General features: G+C 39.5%; 1 protein-coding gene across 2 annotated transcripts in view; it reads right to left on the bottom strand.

Annotated features, from left to right (window-relative positions):
• LOC126267091 (uncharacterized) overlaps positions 1-17,833 on the bottom strand; it is a 201,682-nt gene that overhangs the window by 94,747 nt on the left and 89,102 nt on the right. For both annotated transcript variants that reach the window (XM_049971963.1, XM_049971973.1), the window contains 2 exons: positions 805-1,128; positions 678-712 (listed from right to left, as the gene is read on the bottom strand). In XM_049971963.1, coding sequence (XP_049827920.1) covers positions 678-712; positions 805-1,128 — 359 coding nt within the window. The remainder of the gene's footprint in view (positions 1-677; positions 713-804; positions 1,129-17,833) is intronic.

Here is a 17,833-nt window from a genome sequence, read left to right as displayed (position 1 = left end):
TAACAGTTGAGAGGTAAAAAGATGATAAGTGAATGACACAGTACTGATTCAGAATAAAACCATGCACAAATTAAATATTCTCAGGAACTAGAAGATTGTGAGTATAATGAGCTGTATGAATCTACATTTGCATCTATATCCTGCAGAACCACTGTGCCATGTGTAGCAAAGGGAGAGGGTGGAGTACTTCTAATTGCACCACATATTAAAGTTTATTCTAGTTCCATTTGATTAAAGAGCTCAAGAAGGACTGCTTAAATTCCACTGTGTGCACAGTAATTAGTGTAGCTGCTTGTCTTTGTGGGCCACATGGGAGTGATACATAGGGAGCTGTACTACATTCCTAGATTCATTGCTTAATAATTGCCCTTGGAACTTTGTAAGTAGACTTTCTCAGGATAGTTACAGTGTTTGTATTGTGCTGCAACAACTTTTATTCTGTTGGGTAGCACATGTCTGGAATTAAAAGTAATTTTTTCCATTGAATCTACTGCCATGCAGGAGTTTCATGAATCTTAAAAGTATGTAATCAATATGTAAATTATAAATTGTTATCTACAATAATCATATTGTAACAGCTAAACTAATCATATCAGAGACTGAGATAAACTGAAATTATTTATAATGTGCTACAATTAACTTGTTCATTCTACAATCAAATAAGTAACTCTACATACCCTGCAGTTTCACCACCAATACCTCCAAGAAGTATCTGTAAAATAAAACAACATTACAGTGCAAAGTATAGTACAATAAATATGTTGATCAAAAATCAAACTGCATTTGTATGTTTTTTTCCCTTACTGGATGCTTAGCACAACAACACTTCAGTAAAGGTTCTTCTTTTTTCACTGTAGGCTCACAAACAACAATTCTTGGAATATGATCTTCAGAACCACAAATTATTACTTTAGGAAGACTTTCATCCTCAATTTCCAAATCAAATGTTTCCTTCTCTTCACCAGGACGTGGGCCCTCCAACAGGCATAGCTGAGACTCTGTCAGATGACTAAGTTTTAAAAGGGTTTGTATCCTAATTGTCAGAGCTCCAAATTCACCAAGCTTTGCCATCAGTTCATCCTGTTTTGATTGCAACAATGCTGCATCTTCAGCAGAGAGCATTTCTTTCTGTAAAAGATTATCATCTTGTTTGTTAAAAATTAATTTTATTTGTATTCTAATATTCAAATAAGCTTGAATTTATTCAAGACACTAGAATGCAATTTTCAAGTAAAATGAACAAATACACTATTAATTTATGTTGTCATTAAACTGTAAATAAAATATATATCCTATGGTATTTTATATTTGAGGTCATATGCACAACAAATTTTTCTTGTACTTTCCAGGATACAGGTACACCTCAATTCTGTTAGGTGGGTGTAAATCTGTAAGAAGGAAAAATAAAAGCACAAGCTCAGAGAGGATAAGAATAGGTTGAAACTGGCAACAATCTTTTCAAAGGTACTATCTCAATATTAACCTTAAGTGAATATAATAGAGGGAAACATCCCACGTGGGGAAAATATATCTAAAAACAGAGATGATGTAACTTACCATACGAAAGCATTGGTATGTCGATAGACACACAAACAAACACAAACACACACACAAATTTCAAGCTTTCACAACACACAGTTGCTTCATCAGGAAAGAGGTAAGGAGAGGGAAAGACGAAAGGATGGGTTTTAAGGGAGAGGGTAAGGAGTCATTCCAATCCCGGGAGCAGAAAGACTTACTACACACACACACACACACACACACACACACACACACACACACACACACACACACCAGTCCGCACATATACAGACACAAGCAGCTGTGTCTGTATATGTGCGGACTGGTGTGTGTGTGTGTGTGTGTGTGTGTGTGTGTGTGTGTGTGTGTGTGTGTGTGTGTGTGTGTGTGTGTGTTTGTGCGAGTGTATCCCTAACCTTTTTCCCCCCTAAGATAAGTCTTTCCGCTCCCGGGACTGGAATGACTCCTTACCCTCTCCCTTAAAACCCACACCCTTTCATCTTTCCCTCTCCTTCCCTCTCTGCTGATGAACCAACCGTGTGTTGCAAAAGCTTGAATGTTGTGTGTGTGTTTGTGTTTGTTTGTGTGTCTATCAACATACCAACGCTTTCGTTTGGTAAGTTACATCATCTTTGTTTGTAGATATATTTAACCTTAAGTGATTTAGATAAACCACAAAGAGCTTAATTTAGATGACTGAATGGAGATCTGCTCCCCAACCATCCTAAATACAAGTCCAACGCAATTCCCACTCATTTGGAATAAGTCTGTTGGGAAAAAATGTAAAAATCCAAATAATCATTCTCACTTAAGACTACAAAATGCATGAGTTTATCTTCACCCTCTAATAAACTTATGTTCAGCCATGCGGGGTAGCTGTGCAGTGTGAGGTGTCTTGTCATGGTTTGTGTGGCTTCCATCGTCAGAGGTTCGAGTCCTCCCTCAGGCGTGGGTGTGTGTGTTGTCCTTAGCATAAGTTAAAGTTAGTTTACTTAGTGTGTAAGCCGAGGGACGAATGAACTCAGCAGTTGGGTCCCACCGTCCTTACCACAGACATTTAAAAAAATATATATTCAAATTATAATACATACATTTCCTCAACGAAAAGAGTTTAGTACGAAATTTCTACACTCTGAGAAAACAATAAAATGTGCAGCAATGAAATAGAACTCACTGAAAGAGGACAGAACAATAGGAGTACAAAATAAACTGAAGTAGTAAAACAAATAAGACAATGAACAGTTTTTGAGAATAAAGAGAAATCTTCTTCAACCTACATTTCACATTTACTAACAATTGTCGTCATACACAACTGCAGTTAAGTTCCTGAGATTTCCTCATTTATAGGCAAGAGACATTACTTTTGAATGTTCCATAAATAATATTGCTGTATCGCCATGTACAGCTGTGTTTCAAATAGATGTTTTGAGTGAGTAAAAGATTCAGTCTTTGATGATTGTGTCAGAAGATATGTACCTCTCTTCCATTACATGAGGCAACAGCAAAGGTATTTGCAAGTCAAATTTTAAGTGCAATATATGTTAATATTACATAGCAAAAAGGATAAACTGCGACTGACCATATAGAGGAGACAATGAGTTGTTGACGGGCACAATGAAGACACTGCTGTATGTTTAAACTTATGGCCAAAAGGCCTTCTTCTGTAGTAGAAAACACACACAAATTCATACAACCACAACTCATACACACGTATGTGTGAGAGTTGTGTTTGCATGAATGTAGGCCTTCTTCTGGAGTAGATAACAAATACAAACATTCACACAATCACAACTCGCACATACACGTGTGAGTTGTGGTTTTGTGAATCTGTGTGTCTTTTCTACTTCAGAAGAAGGTCTTTTGGTCAAAAGCTAAAATGTGTAGCATTATTTTTGTTATGGCTATCTGTGACTCAATGTTTCCTCTGTATGGTGAGTAGCCATGCTCATAATAACATTATTTTTATTTCTTTATGTGTAAGAGGGGGAAGGTAGGAAGATTAGGATTTGATAGTATCCACAATATGGTCATTATGGATGGATCACAGTATGGAGAGGAAAATTATCTGTTTCCTTTTCAAAAGAACCATCCTGGCATTTACTTTAGGAAATTTATAGAAGCAATGGAAGACCTAATTCTGAAAGGCAAATTGAGATTTGAATCCCAGCAGCAATGTTTTGCCAAAAATAATATTGGACATACAACATATTCACTACACAAGAAGATAAATGATGCCTGAGAAGTGATGGAAACTCCCTGGGGTGGTTTTTTTAGAGCCAAGGTAAAATCAAACTATTTTTGAAGGTAGAAGAGAATTTGCTGAAAACTGGATGAAAGTAGCAAATTTCAATGAGTCACATCACCTTCCATCACAACTGGAGTAATACATTCCTTCTAACCAATGGCACAAAAATGGACAAAAACAGATGCCCCAGAAGGTACACAAGAGGAAACCAGATAATTAAAATGGGATTTATACTCTAGAAGAGAAGATGTTTGGTGTTGCTCTTTACTAATATGCACTGTGATCCGAGGTGGCTAGATGTATCATTGACCACTAATGATCATCTGACCACTGATGATTGACCTGTTGCTTAGCTCTGTGGAAATACACCTTAGTGAAATGCTGTGTGACTGCCTTCCATTACCTAACATCTGTATGGTCACTGACTGCAGCAAGGTATGCAATGAAGGCCACCTACTAGCACCGTGATGAAGGAACTTTTGATTTTCACAAGGAGTAACTCTTCACTCAAATGTTCTTATTTGTAGTTTAGTGTCATGTTCCATGGGTCATTTGTATGATTAATTGTAATGATGCAGAACAAGTCATTTTACATTCACATGTAAGTACAACAACATGTTGACCATTTACAAGGTTTTCCCCTCCAACAATACAGATGTGAAATAGAAGTTCCTATCCATCACGTTTTACACATTGAACAAACAAAAATTCTTAGGATTGAATAGGATTGATTACCAAGAAGAAAATTTTTCAGATTGTTTTTAAATTTGGTTTTGCTGTCTGTCAGACATTTTATATTATTGGGTAAAAAAAGTGATCAAAAAGTTTGGTGGTAGCATTGTGCACACTTTTTTGTACAATCTTAGTGTGGAATAATGAATTTCATTTTTTCATCTGGTACTGTAGTTAAGTACATTATGGCTCCTTTGAACTGTATTGGATTATTTACAATAACCTTCGTGAGGGTATAAATACACTGTGTTAAGTAGTAGTAGTAGTAGTAGTAGCAGTAGTAGTAGCAGCAGGCTTGTAAGGGAATTGAAGGTCCCTTGCCAATCTCACATGGTTTCTCCAGATGCTCCTACATTGTGCTGTCTCTTGCTAGTTATTTATTCCCAATCTTTTGTATATGCAATAAATTTCATTGTGCCAAGTACTCCTAGGTGATTCATTGTCATAATATGGACCAAAGATTTTTTTTATAAACTTTATTCTCAAACACTTGTAAATGGTGGTGTTCTGTTTTCGTTAGGCTCCATGTTTCTACCCCATAGATTAGAACTGGTCTGATGATTGTGTTATATAACATTATTTTAGTTTTACTAGTGAGCAGCTTGGACCCTAAGAGATTTTGTATAGCATTATAGGCTCAGTTAGCATTTTGCAGTCTCACTTTTCATTCTACCTCTCTCTGATTTTGTTCATCTAACACTGATCCCAGAAATGTGAACTGTTCAATATGCTCAAATTTGTGTTCATCAAGTATTAGATGTGACTGGTTATCCCATTGATCTCTACATCTTTGAACTACCATGTATTTTTCTCGTCATTTACTTTCAGGCCAAGTCTTGATGCTTCTGTTGCAAGCTCCACAAATAACTGCCTAATCTCTATTTCACTGTTTCTGTTGAGCACTATTTCATCTGCATATGCTAATTTGTTAATTTTGCTGTCTTGGAGAATCCCAGCAGGTACCAGTTTGAGTTTCCTCGCAACTCTTTTTCAATCTGTATTGAAGAGAAGGCAGGACAAAGCATCTCCTTGTCTTAACCCAGTTTTATTTTTAAAATGGTCAGACTTTAATCCATGTAGTAAAACCCTGCTTGAATTTTCATCCATGCATACTTTGCAGAGATTTATCACATTAATTGAGAAACCAAATTCAGTCATTACATTCCACAAGCTTTGTCTATGGATGGAGTCATAAGCTTTCATGAAATTGATGAACAGAAAATGTGTTTTATGATTACATTCCTAAACTTTTTCATTTATTGATTTTATTGTAAATATGTTATCAGTGGTGGGTCTGTTTTTGTGGAAGCCACTTTGATAATCCCCAATAATATTTTCTGCATATGTTTTTAAGCGACATAGCAATAAACAAGATATGATCTTATAACCTGTATTGACTAATGATATTTCTCTATAGTTTCTGAGATCTTCCCTGTCTCCCTTTTTATGTACAGGGACTATTAATGATTATCTCCACTCTGTTGGAACGTTCTCTGTTTTCGAGACTATCTGTACAAGATTAAATAAATGTCTGTGCAACGCTTCTCCTCCATCTTTTAGTATCTCAGCTGGGATGAATGTGGGTGAGTACCACATATTATTCTTACAGCACATTTCTGAGCAGTGAAGACTTTCTTTCTTAAAGATGACATGCCCCAGAACATTATTCCTTATGGCGTTACTGAATGAAAATACATAAAATATCAATACACTAATATGCCTCCTCCAAATATTTGCAATAATCTGAAGTTAGAATTTGATGAAATGGGAGTTGTCTCAGGTTCAGAATCTCATCAGTTTTGGCATATAAAAACTTTGAAGAAACTGACAGAACATTTGTAAAGTACATTTATCATTCATCCATGACAATGTTCTGCAAAGTACCAGGAAATTATTAAATTCCTTTGTATTATGGAGAATATAAAGGCATTAACCTTTTTTTTAACATATGTGGTTCCCAGTTAGCAGCTTTCTCTTCATGAAATCTGTTAATAACTGTATAAATCTGATTGTGCTGGATAACCTTCAGCAAACAGTAAAAATAGTTGAGAGCCATCACATCAATTTGACACTGGACATGGGGCTAAAAAAGCAAACAACAACATAATTTGGCACCCAGAATGCGGAATGATATTGTAACAGGATTTACTGCAGCGTAGCATTGGGCGAGTGGTTCTCTGTTGGAGGTTGGTAATGGAGCAGGCGAAGAAGGTAGCCAATCAGTTTACAAAACACTTGAACATTTTACTGATGAACACAAACAGATATGTTTAAACACATCTGAAACAGACAGATTGCAGATCACCTGAGGTGATCCTCAAACCACAGTACATTGCTATGTCAGTGCCAAAGCAGGCATTTCATGTCGACAGTGGTGGGAACCTGGCTACCACAGCATGCTGGTGGGTGGTGGTTGACAGCTGTGGGGTGGCGGCGTAGCAGTGAGGTGACATTCTTGTGCCTGGGTTGGACACTCAGGCAGTGGTTGTTAGTTCATGGCGTGGCAGAAGCAGTGTAATTGATGCTGTAACCAACATGGGCTCTGCATCATTGGACAACCCAGCTGTGATGACTTGCTGATAGGTTGGTCCTGCTGGTTAAAATCCAATTTCCACATGCTGACAGTTGTGGAAGGTTCCCCAAGGCAGCAACAAACATCTGGAAAGAGGGGGGGGGGGGGGGGGGGGGGGCAAAGGCCTGGTGTGGCATAATCAGCAGTAAGTTGGTCACTCATGTGATGAGTTTCTGCACAACATTCCTCACACAGAAATGACAGCTGTGGAAACAGTGTCTGCTGATGCTGCTGAGCTGACAGGGCATTGGCTGCTCAATGCAGCCTGGTTTCAGTTGCTGGGCTGTGGTCCCAGCTGTCTGTGTTTGAGCCGTTACATTTCTGCCCTCCTTAGATTAATCCAGTCTTCCAGATTCCTGTCTATTTGTTCTGAGCGTAACAGACACTTCCACATTTATCAATGTTTCTTGACTTCTTGAACAAGACTTCGGCGTGTCCTCCTTTACATTTTATTTTACATTACATACAGTATCTCACTCCTATTACGCTTAAGCACTGAATTTTTGTGCTTCCCTTTTTTATTTCACACTTCATTATTGTTCACTGCAGTTGAGTCACTTACGCACTGGTACTGGCATGACTAATGTGGACTCACAGGCTGAAGGAAGGTAAGGGTGAAATTTGGGCAACTATATATCTGACAAGGCAGTACACAATACTTATTATGCTCAAAATTACACAAACAGATAATGTGCTAGCCCCTGTGGCTTTGAGTCAGTTGCATCATTTATTCTGATGCTTTCTTATGTTTCATTGTCAAATGACCATTTTGTGCTGCCATCATTTGGCCCATGGTAGCCAGGTGAGTTGGGTCTAACGTGGTGTTTAGGAAAGTCTGGTTTTCCTTGTACAGGATTTTGAAATGCAGATCCAGTAGGTAAATTAACGAGTAGATGGTGTTTGGAATTGTGGTTCTAGTGACGAGATGGTAGGTAACTGGAAAGTAGAACCTGAAATGCCACATTGGCTACCATTCATTAGCAATCCCTGATCTTGTAGCTCTGGGCACTGCTGAAATTTCCTTGGTGATAGCAGGTGTCAATGACTTTACCCATTTTGGTACTAAGTAGTCAGTGTGAGTTTATCTTCTGGAAAAATTCAGTTTCACTTTAATGAGCTCTCTGGGGCTGTTAGTTGCTGGCTTCTCAGAGTAAAACATAATATATTCGCATGACTCAGGTATGGTACATATTCGTTTTGTGGGGCAAACAGTGACTTGCCTGGCTCAGCACTGCAGTGACTCCATGGTTGAGAGTAGTACTTCCTCAAATCCCTCATAATCTTCAATGACTGAATTACTCCAGAAAGCATATGTTATAAAGAACCTTCAAACTTAAAGTTACACTTGCAAAGCATGTCTCACATATACTCACTCATTCTTACTTCCTACCAACTTACTTCCTGTCTGCTTCCTGTCTGCTTATCTACTATACCAACCACATAAAAAACAAAACAACTGACTTTAATCAGACATGCTAATGTGCAATGGCATTTGCTGATGATTCAGCTAGGCTCTTTGAGCTTGAGGAATGCAGTTTTTTATGTAACACTCACACCATTACCTCATTAGCCACCAGTAATTTTCCAAAATGCTGCAGACCCTCATCATCCACTGTGCCCAGCTAAGATGGAATCATGAGCTTGCTTCAACACTTCATTCTTTAAACAGGTTGGCACAATGGTACAGCAGTTGCATCTTGTCTGCTTGTAAGCCACTCATCATCATCATCAGAGATGAAGTGCATGTTTTGCATATAGCTGACAGTTGGGGTCACAGGCCTCTGTGCCACTTTTTTCTACTTATTCTGATGGATTCTGTGGAATGTACTTTACAAATTAATCCATCAGCTTTACCAGGAGACTTATCTGGACAATTCACTACCTCACAATTGAATTTATGAGGCCTTAAGGCCCAGTGGGTTAGCTTACTGGTTGTATCTTTTAATCCTAGAAGCCATTTTTGTGCAGTATGATCTATTATGACCTTAAAACGTCTCTCATACTCATAGCAACAAAAATATGTGACACAAAAAATCAGCACCAGCATTTCCTTTTCTGTAGTTGAATAGTTTTTTCTGCTTTATTCAGTTGTCTCTGTGATGTTAGGCATGAGGTACGCATCAGTGACCGTTCACTGAAATCGAAACTTGTAATCGCAGCAGGACCTATAAGCATTTTTCCTGTTTGAGGACTCCTTGGACACACTGCCAGGGCTGACTGGGGGCTAGTCACTTTCTTCTGTGATTACATCCCAAAGCTGTTTCTCTACGAACTCCTCCATTACCAGTTGCAAACAGTGGGAGACATGGCACGTTCTCCAGTATACTGGTCACTCATTCCCATTGGGAAAGCTGTGTTGTACCTAAGGCGTATCTGGTAGTGGCCCAGGCAGATTAAACAATCCTGCACATTCTTCTAATAACTTCTCCATATCTACTCTTTCAAAACCATGGAAAAACGACACTTTGTCCTCAGTGCCGTTATATTGACACACTGTCCCAGCTTTTGATATTCTGCACTGAAGTCCTTTCTAATTCACCCTCTAAAACCCCTAAGTTACAGGGTTGCCGCAAGTACCCCCAAGTGAAACTCCTTGATATTTCTCTGATTTTGAGACAAGTTTCAACACTTTTCCCTGATAAATTTTGAGGTCAAGGGTAAGTAAAGACGTAAGTTGGCAGTCTGTCTTTGCACCTACGGTACGAGAAACAATGGCACATAATGAGGAAGTATCTAAATAAAACTTGCAAGCAGGGTGGTGATTCATAATGTGAGCAAAAACCTTAAGTAGCAGCATCAACATCTTATGTAATGAACTGTTTTTAGATGGAGAAAGCAAGCCAAAGTTATATGTTTTTCATTAAGACCACCAACGTTATTTTATTTCAATAAAATGAAACACATATGGTCACAAAAATACACATTTCCCTGGAGTCGCAAGACACATTTTAAGTACCTTCACTGATTTCAGAAATAACCTCAGAAAAAAATGGGCCTCGTGAAAGAAGTGTATAAGATGGGGAAGAGTTGTGTAAACCAACAATATAGGTGACCACCAATAGAATGTTGGTTCTACTATGTTCATTACTGTCAGTTATGTTAGCAGCAAACACAGTGGCTGTGCCAAAGACTGAAACGGCGTGGAGTTTTACAGTTATTTATTGAACTTTCTTTACAATTTCTCCCTCGCCGTCACTGCCCAGCCCTGTGGATCCCTCCGCCTGGCTGCTGCTGTGTAGATTCTCCGATAATGTGTGCAACACGAGCTGCTGATTGCACTTGGGAGCTTCAGGCCACCAGTACTCCGCTGAAGCCAGGATGCCCTATGGTTGAGATGAACTTGTCGCCGCTCGGTGCCCAAGTACGGGCGTCCTCAGATCCGAACTGCTTCCTGATGGCTTCTGTCTGTTGCTTCCTGCACTCCACTATTTATATCCAGCAGGGGGACATTTTTTACCCTCAGTGGTAGCTTTTTGTTATTAGTCCCGAAGTATACTGCAGCGTAACTTAGTGTGCTGGCCTCACTTCCCCTTACTCTGCACTCTCCAGGCTTCACTCGGCGCTTGGTCTGTGTGCGTCCTTGCGTTAGCCTGCTGGTAGACTGCTGCTGTCAGCAAGGCTATCTGTGCCTGCCTACTTCGCAATGCCTTGGTCACCGGCGTGCCTCTGTTTTGCCATTCTCCACTGCGTGAAGCAACGCTTACTACATGTAGCCGCAACAGTTATTACCCAATGTGTTACATCTATTATTTTATAGCTATTATGTGATTTTTCTTTTGAGAAATATTTGAGTACATAGCATACAAACTGCCAGTGACTGCCACAAGTTTCCTCTGCTTATTGTCTATACTTTCTAATAAAATGTCCATAAAACACCACACCTTGCAATGTACTTGCAGTGAGACAGTCATGTCCATGGTCTCTGGCCTATTGAGAAGCACTGCAGTCCTGGTGCCACGAATAAATGATGAAACTCCACTGCATTATGCCACACACAAACAGACTTAGCCTGCATGCAGATTAGTGAAACTGGATCTGAGGGGCTTCAGATAATCAGGGCAATCCATTAGAGATATTCACAGAAATGGCCGGCAATTTCGGCCTTTTGTGGAAATCCACAAGTGTGGCCAGCTGTTCAGGAGTCACAGACAGCATGTTGATGAAATGGGACTGCGGTGATCAATCCATGCAGAAAATAACTTGTGAAAATATTCTGAGAATCAATAATAATGAGGATAGGTAGCAACTCACCATAAAGATGATCGCTGAGTCACAGACAGGCATGTAGAAAAGACAATCTCACAACAAAATTTTCGGCCATAGCCTTCATCAGAAAATGAGAACACGCACACATTCACACTATCACTCAGACACAACTCATGCACACATGGTCACCATAACCGGCCACTGCGTCTACAGTCTCTGAGAATCAGATCCAAACAAACCACTCCTCTTGCCTTCCTGCCTCTCGTCTGCAGCTGCTAGGCTGTGACAACTGGTGGCAGCACTGACTGCAAACTGAGGGGAGTGTTAGGAATGGGAGAAGTAGTAATAATAAGGAAATATGGAAGTGGCGCATATGCTCAACTGAACCCAACCAATGATGATGCATGACATCTCAGTAATCAAACCATTTCATCTACTAAGACAAAAAAAGAGATTTTTCTAGTGGTTTTCTTTTTTTTTAATTTCCCTGGCAAGTATGAAATTCCCCTGATTTTCCTGATTTGCAGAAACTGTGGCAACCCTGAAGTTAGCTATTGGGGTTCCTTTTGATAATCTCACCTTCTCTGAAACAAAATTATCTATACTGATGGTCACTACTCAGCTACTGTCTATCTTTGACTCATATGAAAACTTTGTCCTACAAAATACTGGTGCCTGATCCAGTATCTCATTCTCTGGCAAGGACTCTTATGACACACTCAGTATTAATTGCCAGATCAGCAGCTACATTAATCTAGACCAGCATTCCTGCACCTTTTGGTATCGAACCATATTTTGTGAGTCGAGTCTAAGTGAATGTGTACGCAGTTTACCTGACTTACCTGATGTCTCAGGTGTTCCTTGTGACAGTCCAAAATGTTCAGCTGTAAACCTGAGAAAAAACAATGTCCCATTCAGCTCTGCATTGCATTGCTGCAAACCGACTTTACCGTGACATTTACTTCAGAAGTCCACATGCAGAATGAAGCTGCAGTTAACACCAGTGCTGTTAATCTGGGGGAACGCTGGGGGATACATACCCCTAAACTTTTTCATTGACGAAGTAATCTTTGTACAATGCTGAGAACGTAGAAGAGTGCCAAAGATTTATTTCACAGACGTAAATTTTTTATCTCATTTTTTCGTGTTGGTAACTGCAATACGAACGATACTACACAGTTTTTGGTGGGAAAATCGATGTCACTGACCGTTTCAAGCATTTCAAAGCTGCGGCAACCATTCTTGACAACTGAATCGCTGACAGCCAGTTTGACAAGCACGTAGTGCCTTTGCCCGCTAGTAGTGGGCGATGGTAGCACTAAACGAATATGTGTACGCTCAAATTGCATGCTTCATTTGAGGTGATGTAAACTGAAGTGTTCTATACCACATCCCCCCCCCCCCCTCCCCCGACATGTTGATGGCATCATGGCTAAAAGCAGATGGGTGATTGATATCCCGTACTTCAGTTATAACTAATTTTCGCTGCATTATGTCTCATGTTGGAGTAACCTAAAACTTTTTTTTTAAGAAAAAAAGCACTGGTTAACACACATGGAAGATAGAACTTCCACGCATATTCAGCAGTCTCCCTCTCCCACTCAGAAAACCAGCAACACGGAACCTAAAGAATTCATATATTTACCACCCACACCATTTAAACTAATACACTCTGGCTAGCCATATATACCAGCAATCCTGTATCTAACAATAAATTACAGGGTTTTCCTTTTATATAGCCGAACAGACAAATCTCTGCCTCTGATTTTGCACTGGGGTACCCTTAAATCGAACTTACTTGGTCACGTCACCCGAACTTACTTGGTCACATCATCCACTATACCACTTAACACAGGGCAATGGGTGTTACAATGATTCCACCAACTATGCATCTGTGGACTTTTTGAACAATGTGTTCCATTTGCTTGCACCTTGGACATTATGGTTTCGTACAGAAATAATGAATGTGACCTGGAGTGCCACACCTATAACACACAATCTCCATATTAAACAGTACCTGCTTCTCCCTTGGCCTAGTTACTGAATCAGGTTCAGTCAAAACCTACTGCAGTTATCACTATCTTATCAAAGGTTCTCAGAAACTCAATATACAATTTCTATGACATTTTGGATGGCAGGCCCTGCAAAAACACATCAAATGCCCATTGTTCTGCATCCTGAAAAATGGCTTCATTGGCATGATCAGCATTCATTAATTATACATGTTGTCATTGATTTGCCTGATGCAACCCACAAAATCTTCTGCTGATTCTCCCTGCTTCTGTACTACACCATTAAATTGTTCATGATAATACCACAAGGTACTCTTCTTCCTGGATCCACTAACATCCCTTGAAAGCTGGCAAATGCCAGAGTGCGCTGCAATTTTTCATGGTTATCATGTTATGTCCTGGCACCCCTTACCAATTTATATTTCACCAAGTTACATTTAACAACCCCCCCCCCCTCCCCCCCATGAACCATGGACCTTGCCGTTGGTGGGGAGGCTTGCATGCCTCAGCGATACAAATGGCCATACCATAGGTGCAACCACAACGGAGGGGTATCTGTTGAGAGGCCCTCCTGAAGAGGGGCAGCAGCGTTTTCAGTAGTTGCAGGGGCAACAGTCTGGATGATTGACTGATCTGGCCTTGCAACATTAACCAAAACGGCCTTGCTGTGCTGGTATTGCGAACGGCTGAAAGCAAGGGGAAACAATAGCCGTAATTTTTCCCGAGGACATGAAGCTTTACTGTATGATTAAATGATGATGGCGTCCTCTTGGGTAAAATATTACGGAGGTAAAATAGTCCCCCATACGGATCTACGGGCAGGGACTACTCAGGAGGACGTCGTTATCAGGAGAAAGAAAACTGGCGTTCTACGGATCGGAGCAGGGAATGTCAGATCCCTTAATCGGGCAGGTAGGTTAGAAAATTTAAAAAGGGAAATGGATACGTTACAGTTAGATATAGTGGTAATTAGTGAAGTTCGGTGGCAGGAGGAACAAGACTTTTGGTCAGGTGAATACAGGGTTATAAATACAAAATCTAATAGGGGTAATGCAGGAGTAGGTTTAATAATGAATAAAAAAAATAGGACTGCGGGTAAGCTACTACAAACAGCATAGTGAACGCATTATTGTGGCCAAGATAGACACAAAGTCCATGCCTACTACAGTAGTACAAGTTTATATGGCAACTAGATCTGCAGATGATGAAGAAATTGATGAAATGTATGATGAGATAAAAGAAATTATTCAGGTAGTGAAGGGAGATGAAAATTTAATAGTCATGGGTGACTGGAATTTGTCAGTAGGAAAAGGGAGACAAGGAAACACAGTAGGTGATTATGGATTGGGGCTAAGAAATGAAAGAGGAAGCCGTCTGGTAGAATTTTGCACACAGCATAACTTAATCATAGCTAACACTTGGTTCAAGAATCATAAAAGAAGGTTGTATACATGGAAGAATCCTGGAGATACTAAAAGGTATCAGATAGATTATATAATGGCAAGACAGAGATTTAGGAATCAGGTTTTAAATTGTAGGACATTTCCAGGGGCACATGTGGACTCTGACCACAATCTATTGGTTATGACCTGTAGGTTAAAACTGAAGAAACTGCAAAAAGGTGGGAATTTAAGGACATGGGATCTGGATAAACTGAAAGAACCAGAGGTTGTACAGAGTTTCAGGAAGAGCATAAGGGAACAATTGACAGGCATGGGGGAAAGAAACACAGTAGAAGAAGAATGGGTAGCTCTGAGGGATGAAGTAGTGAAGGCATCAGAGGATAAAGTAGGTAAAAAGATGAGGGCTGCTAGAAATCCTTGGGTACCAGAAGAAATATTGAATTTAATTGATGAAAGGAGAAAATATAAAAACGCAATAAGTGAAGCATGCAAAAAGGAATAAAAACGTCACAAAAATGAGATCAACAGGAAGTGCAAAATGGCTAAGCATGGATGAGGACAAATGTAAAGATGTAGAGGCTTATCTCACTAGTGGTAAGTTAGATACTGCCTACAGGAAAATTAAAGAGACCTTTGGAGATAAGAGAACCACTTGTATGAACATCAAGAGCTCAGATGGAAACCCAGTTCTAAGCAAAGAAGGGAAAGCTGAAAGGTGGAAGGAGTATATAGAGGATCTATACAAGGGTGATGTACTTGAGGACAATATTATGGAAATGGAAGAGGATGTAGATGAAGATGAAATGGAAGATATGATACTGCGTGAAGAGTTTGACAGAGCACTGAAAGACCTGAGTCGAAACAAGGCCCCAGGAGTATACAACATTCCATTAAAAATACTGATAGCCTTGGGAGAGCCAGTCACGACAAAACTCTTACCATCTGGTGAGCAAGATGTATGAGTCGCCAAAATATATTCAGACGTCAAGAAGAATATAGTAATTCCAATCCCAAAGAAAGCAGGTGTTGACAGGTGGAAAAATTACTGAACTATCAGTTTAATAAGTCATGGCTCCAAAAGAGTAACACAAATTCTTTACAGACGAATGGAAAAACTGGTAGAAGGTGACCTCGGGGAAGGTCAGCTTGAATTCCGTAGAAATGTTGAAAAATGCGAGGCAATACTGACCCTACGACTTATCTTAGAAGATACATTAAGGGAAGGCAAACCTATATTTTTAGCATTTGTAGACTTAGAGAATGCTTTTGACAATATTGACTGGAATAGCCTCTTTCAAATTCTGAAGGTGAGAAGGGTAAAATACAGGGAGCTAAAGGCTATTTACAATTTGTACAGCAACCAGGTGGCAGTTATGAGAGACGAGGGGCATGAAAGGGAACCACTGGTCTGACTAAAAGAAGGGATTTATTGGTAGGACACATTCTGAGGCATCAAGGGATCACCAGTTAAGTATTTGAAGGAAGCGTGGAGGGTAAAAATTGTAGAAGGAGACTAAGTGATGAATACACTAATACTGCAGTAGTTACTCAGAGATTGCTTGCACAGGATAGAGTAGCATGGAGAGCTGTATCAAATCAGTCCTGGACTGAAGATCACAACAATAACAACAACAACTTTGCATAAGAGCTCACATTTATCAATCTGTAATCTTAAGATATGCAGCCTCAATTTTTCAAATGCTTCTACCAAACTGGCATTATATTCCTCTAAGGACTGTCTTAAAGCAACACCATTGTCTGAGTAAATGAACAGTTCATTGACTTGCAAACCCATTGTGCCCAAATTTATTAATTTTTGGAATGTACCAACACAGTCTTCAATTCCATGGGCGTTTTTTTGTACTCAAGAGTGTCCATAATGTGTACTGAAAGTTGTTTATTTTATTGGTCCTTCTCATCCAGTAATACCTGGGAGTATAATTTTGTCAGATCTTATGTTGAGAAATACTTCGCTATCCATAAACTATCTATCGGCATGTGGAAAACGGAAGACTGTTGACTTAGCAGTCATTTAAGTAACAATAATCAGCCACTATCCACCCTTTCTGTTTATCATTGCTGTCCATTTTCTTTGGGGTCATTATATGTGGGAAGTTCCATTTGTCGGTATCTGAAACCGAATATTGTCTTTTAACACTTGCTGTAGCTCTCGCTTGTGGTACCCTGTATGGTCTAGAACAGATTACACATGCCTCAGCTAATCACAATGACTTATTTTATGCTTGGCAGTATTTTTACGGATCAAATGATCACTCACTAAATGAAATACATTACTGTAAGTGGTGCAGAGTTCTAGAACTGACTGTTTTGCAAGGGCATTCAAATGTTTGATGCTAGCGTTAACTTGACCCATAAGTTTCTAACTCACAGACTCTCATTTGCATGGTTAATGACTGTCTTTGTGTTTCTTAAAGAAATACTGCCTATTATTCCACATTATGCAGGATCTACCTGTCCCCCACAAAGTAATATTTTTGAGTCACTTCTAGAACACCACCAATTTTCAATTTTGTATATACTGTTCCGTCATTATAGTTTACAAACTAAGCACTTAATTTGTATGATCCATTATGATTTATGTCAACATCTATCTCTTCAAGATTTCTTGTGTGTAAGGATGATTTGTGCTCCACTGCTTATGAGAAACTGCAATTTTTTGGTATTATTTTGTGGACACTATAACTCAATAAATTCATTTTTGTTCCCACTATCTATCAACAACATGCTACCTAGATTGGCATAAACAAACTGCTCCCTTATGCCTGTTTCTGTTTCCCAGTTTTTTTATTTCTTTCTTTACACAATCCAGGGTTACTCCATACAGTGTTGAGCTAGCTGCCCTCATCTCTTACATTTGCAACATGCCACTTGTACTGCATTCATGTAGAAACTATTGAGTCCCAGTAAATTTTACATTCCACACCATGTGACTTGTAGCCCATGTTTTTGTAAGGTTCCTATAGAAATCCCTGTATCCCTCATATATACTTTTCCAGTTCTTCCTACTCTCTCTCTCATTTCACATAGCTCCTTGCACATTTCTTCAACAATGGATAGCAAGTGTGACTGATCCATTGTCCAGCCTGTCCCCCCTTGTGTTGTTTGTATGGGGGTGTTGAAT

The sequence above is a fragment of the Schistocerca gregaria genome, chromosome 1 (genome assembly GCF_023897955.1).
Source record: "Schistocerca gregaria isolate iqSchGreg1 chromosome 1, iqSchGreg1.2, whole genome shotgun sequence".
NCBI classification, from domain to species: domain Eukaryota; kingdom Metazoa; phylum Arthropoda; class Insecta; order Orthoptera; family Acrididae; genus Schistocerca; species Schistocerca gregaria.
Note: the sequence above shows the minus strand (reverse complement) of the source record. Positions and strands in the feature narration are given on the sequence as shown.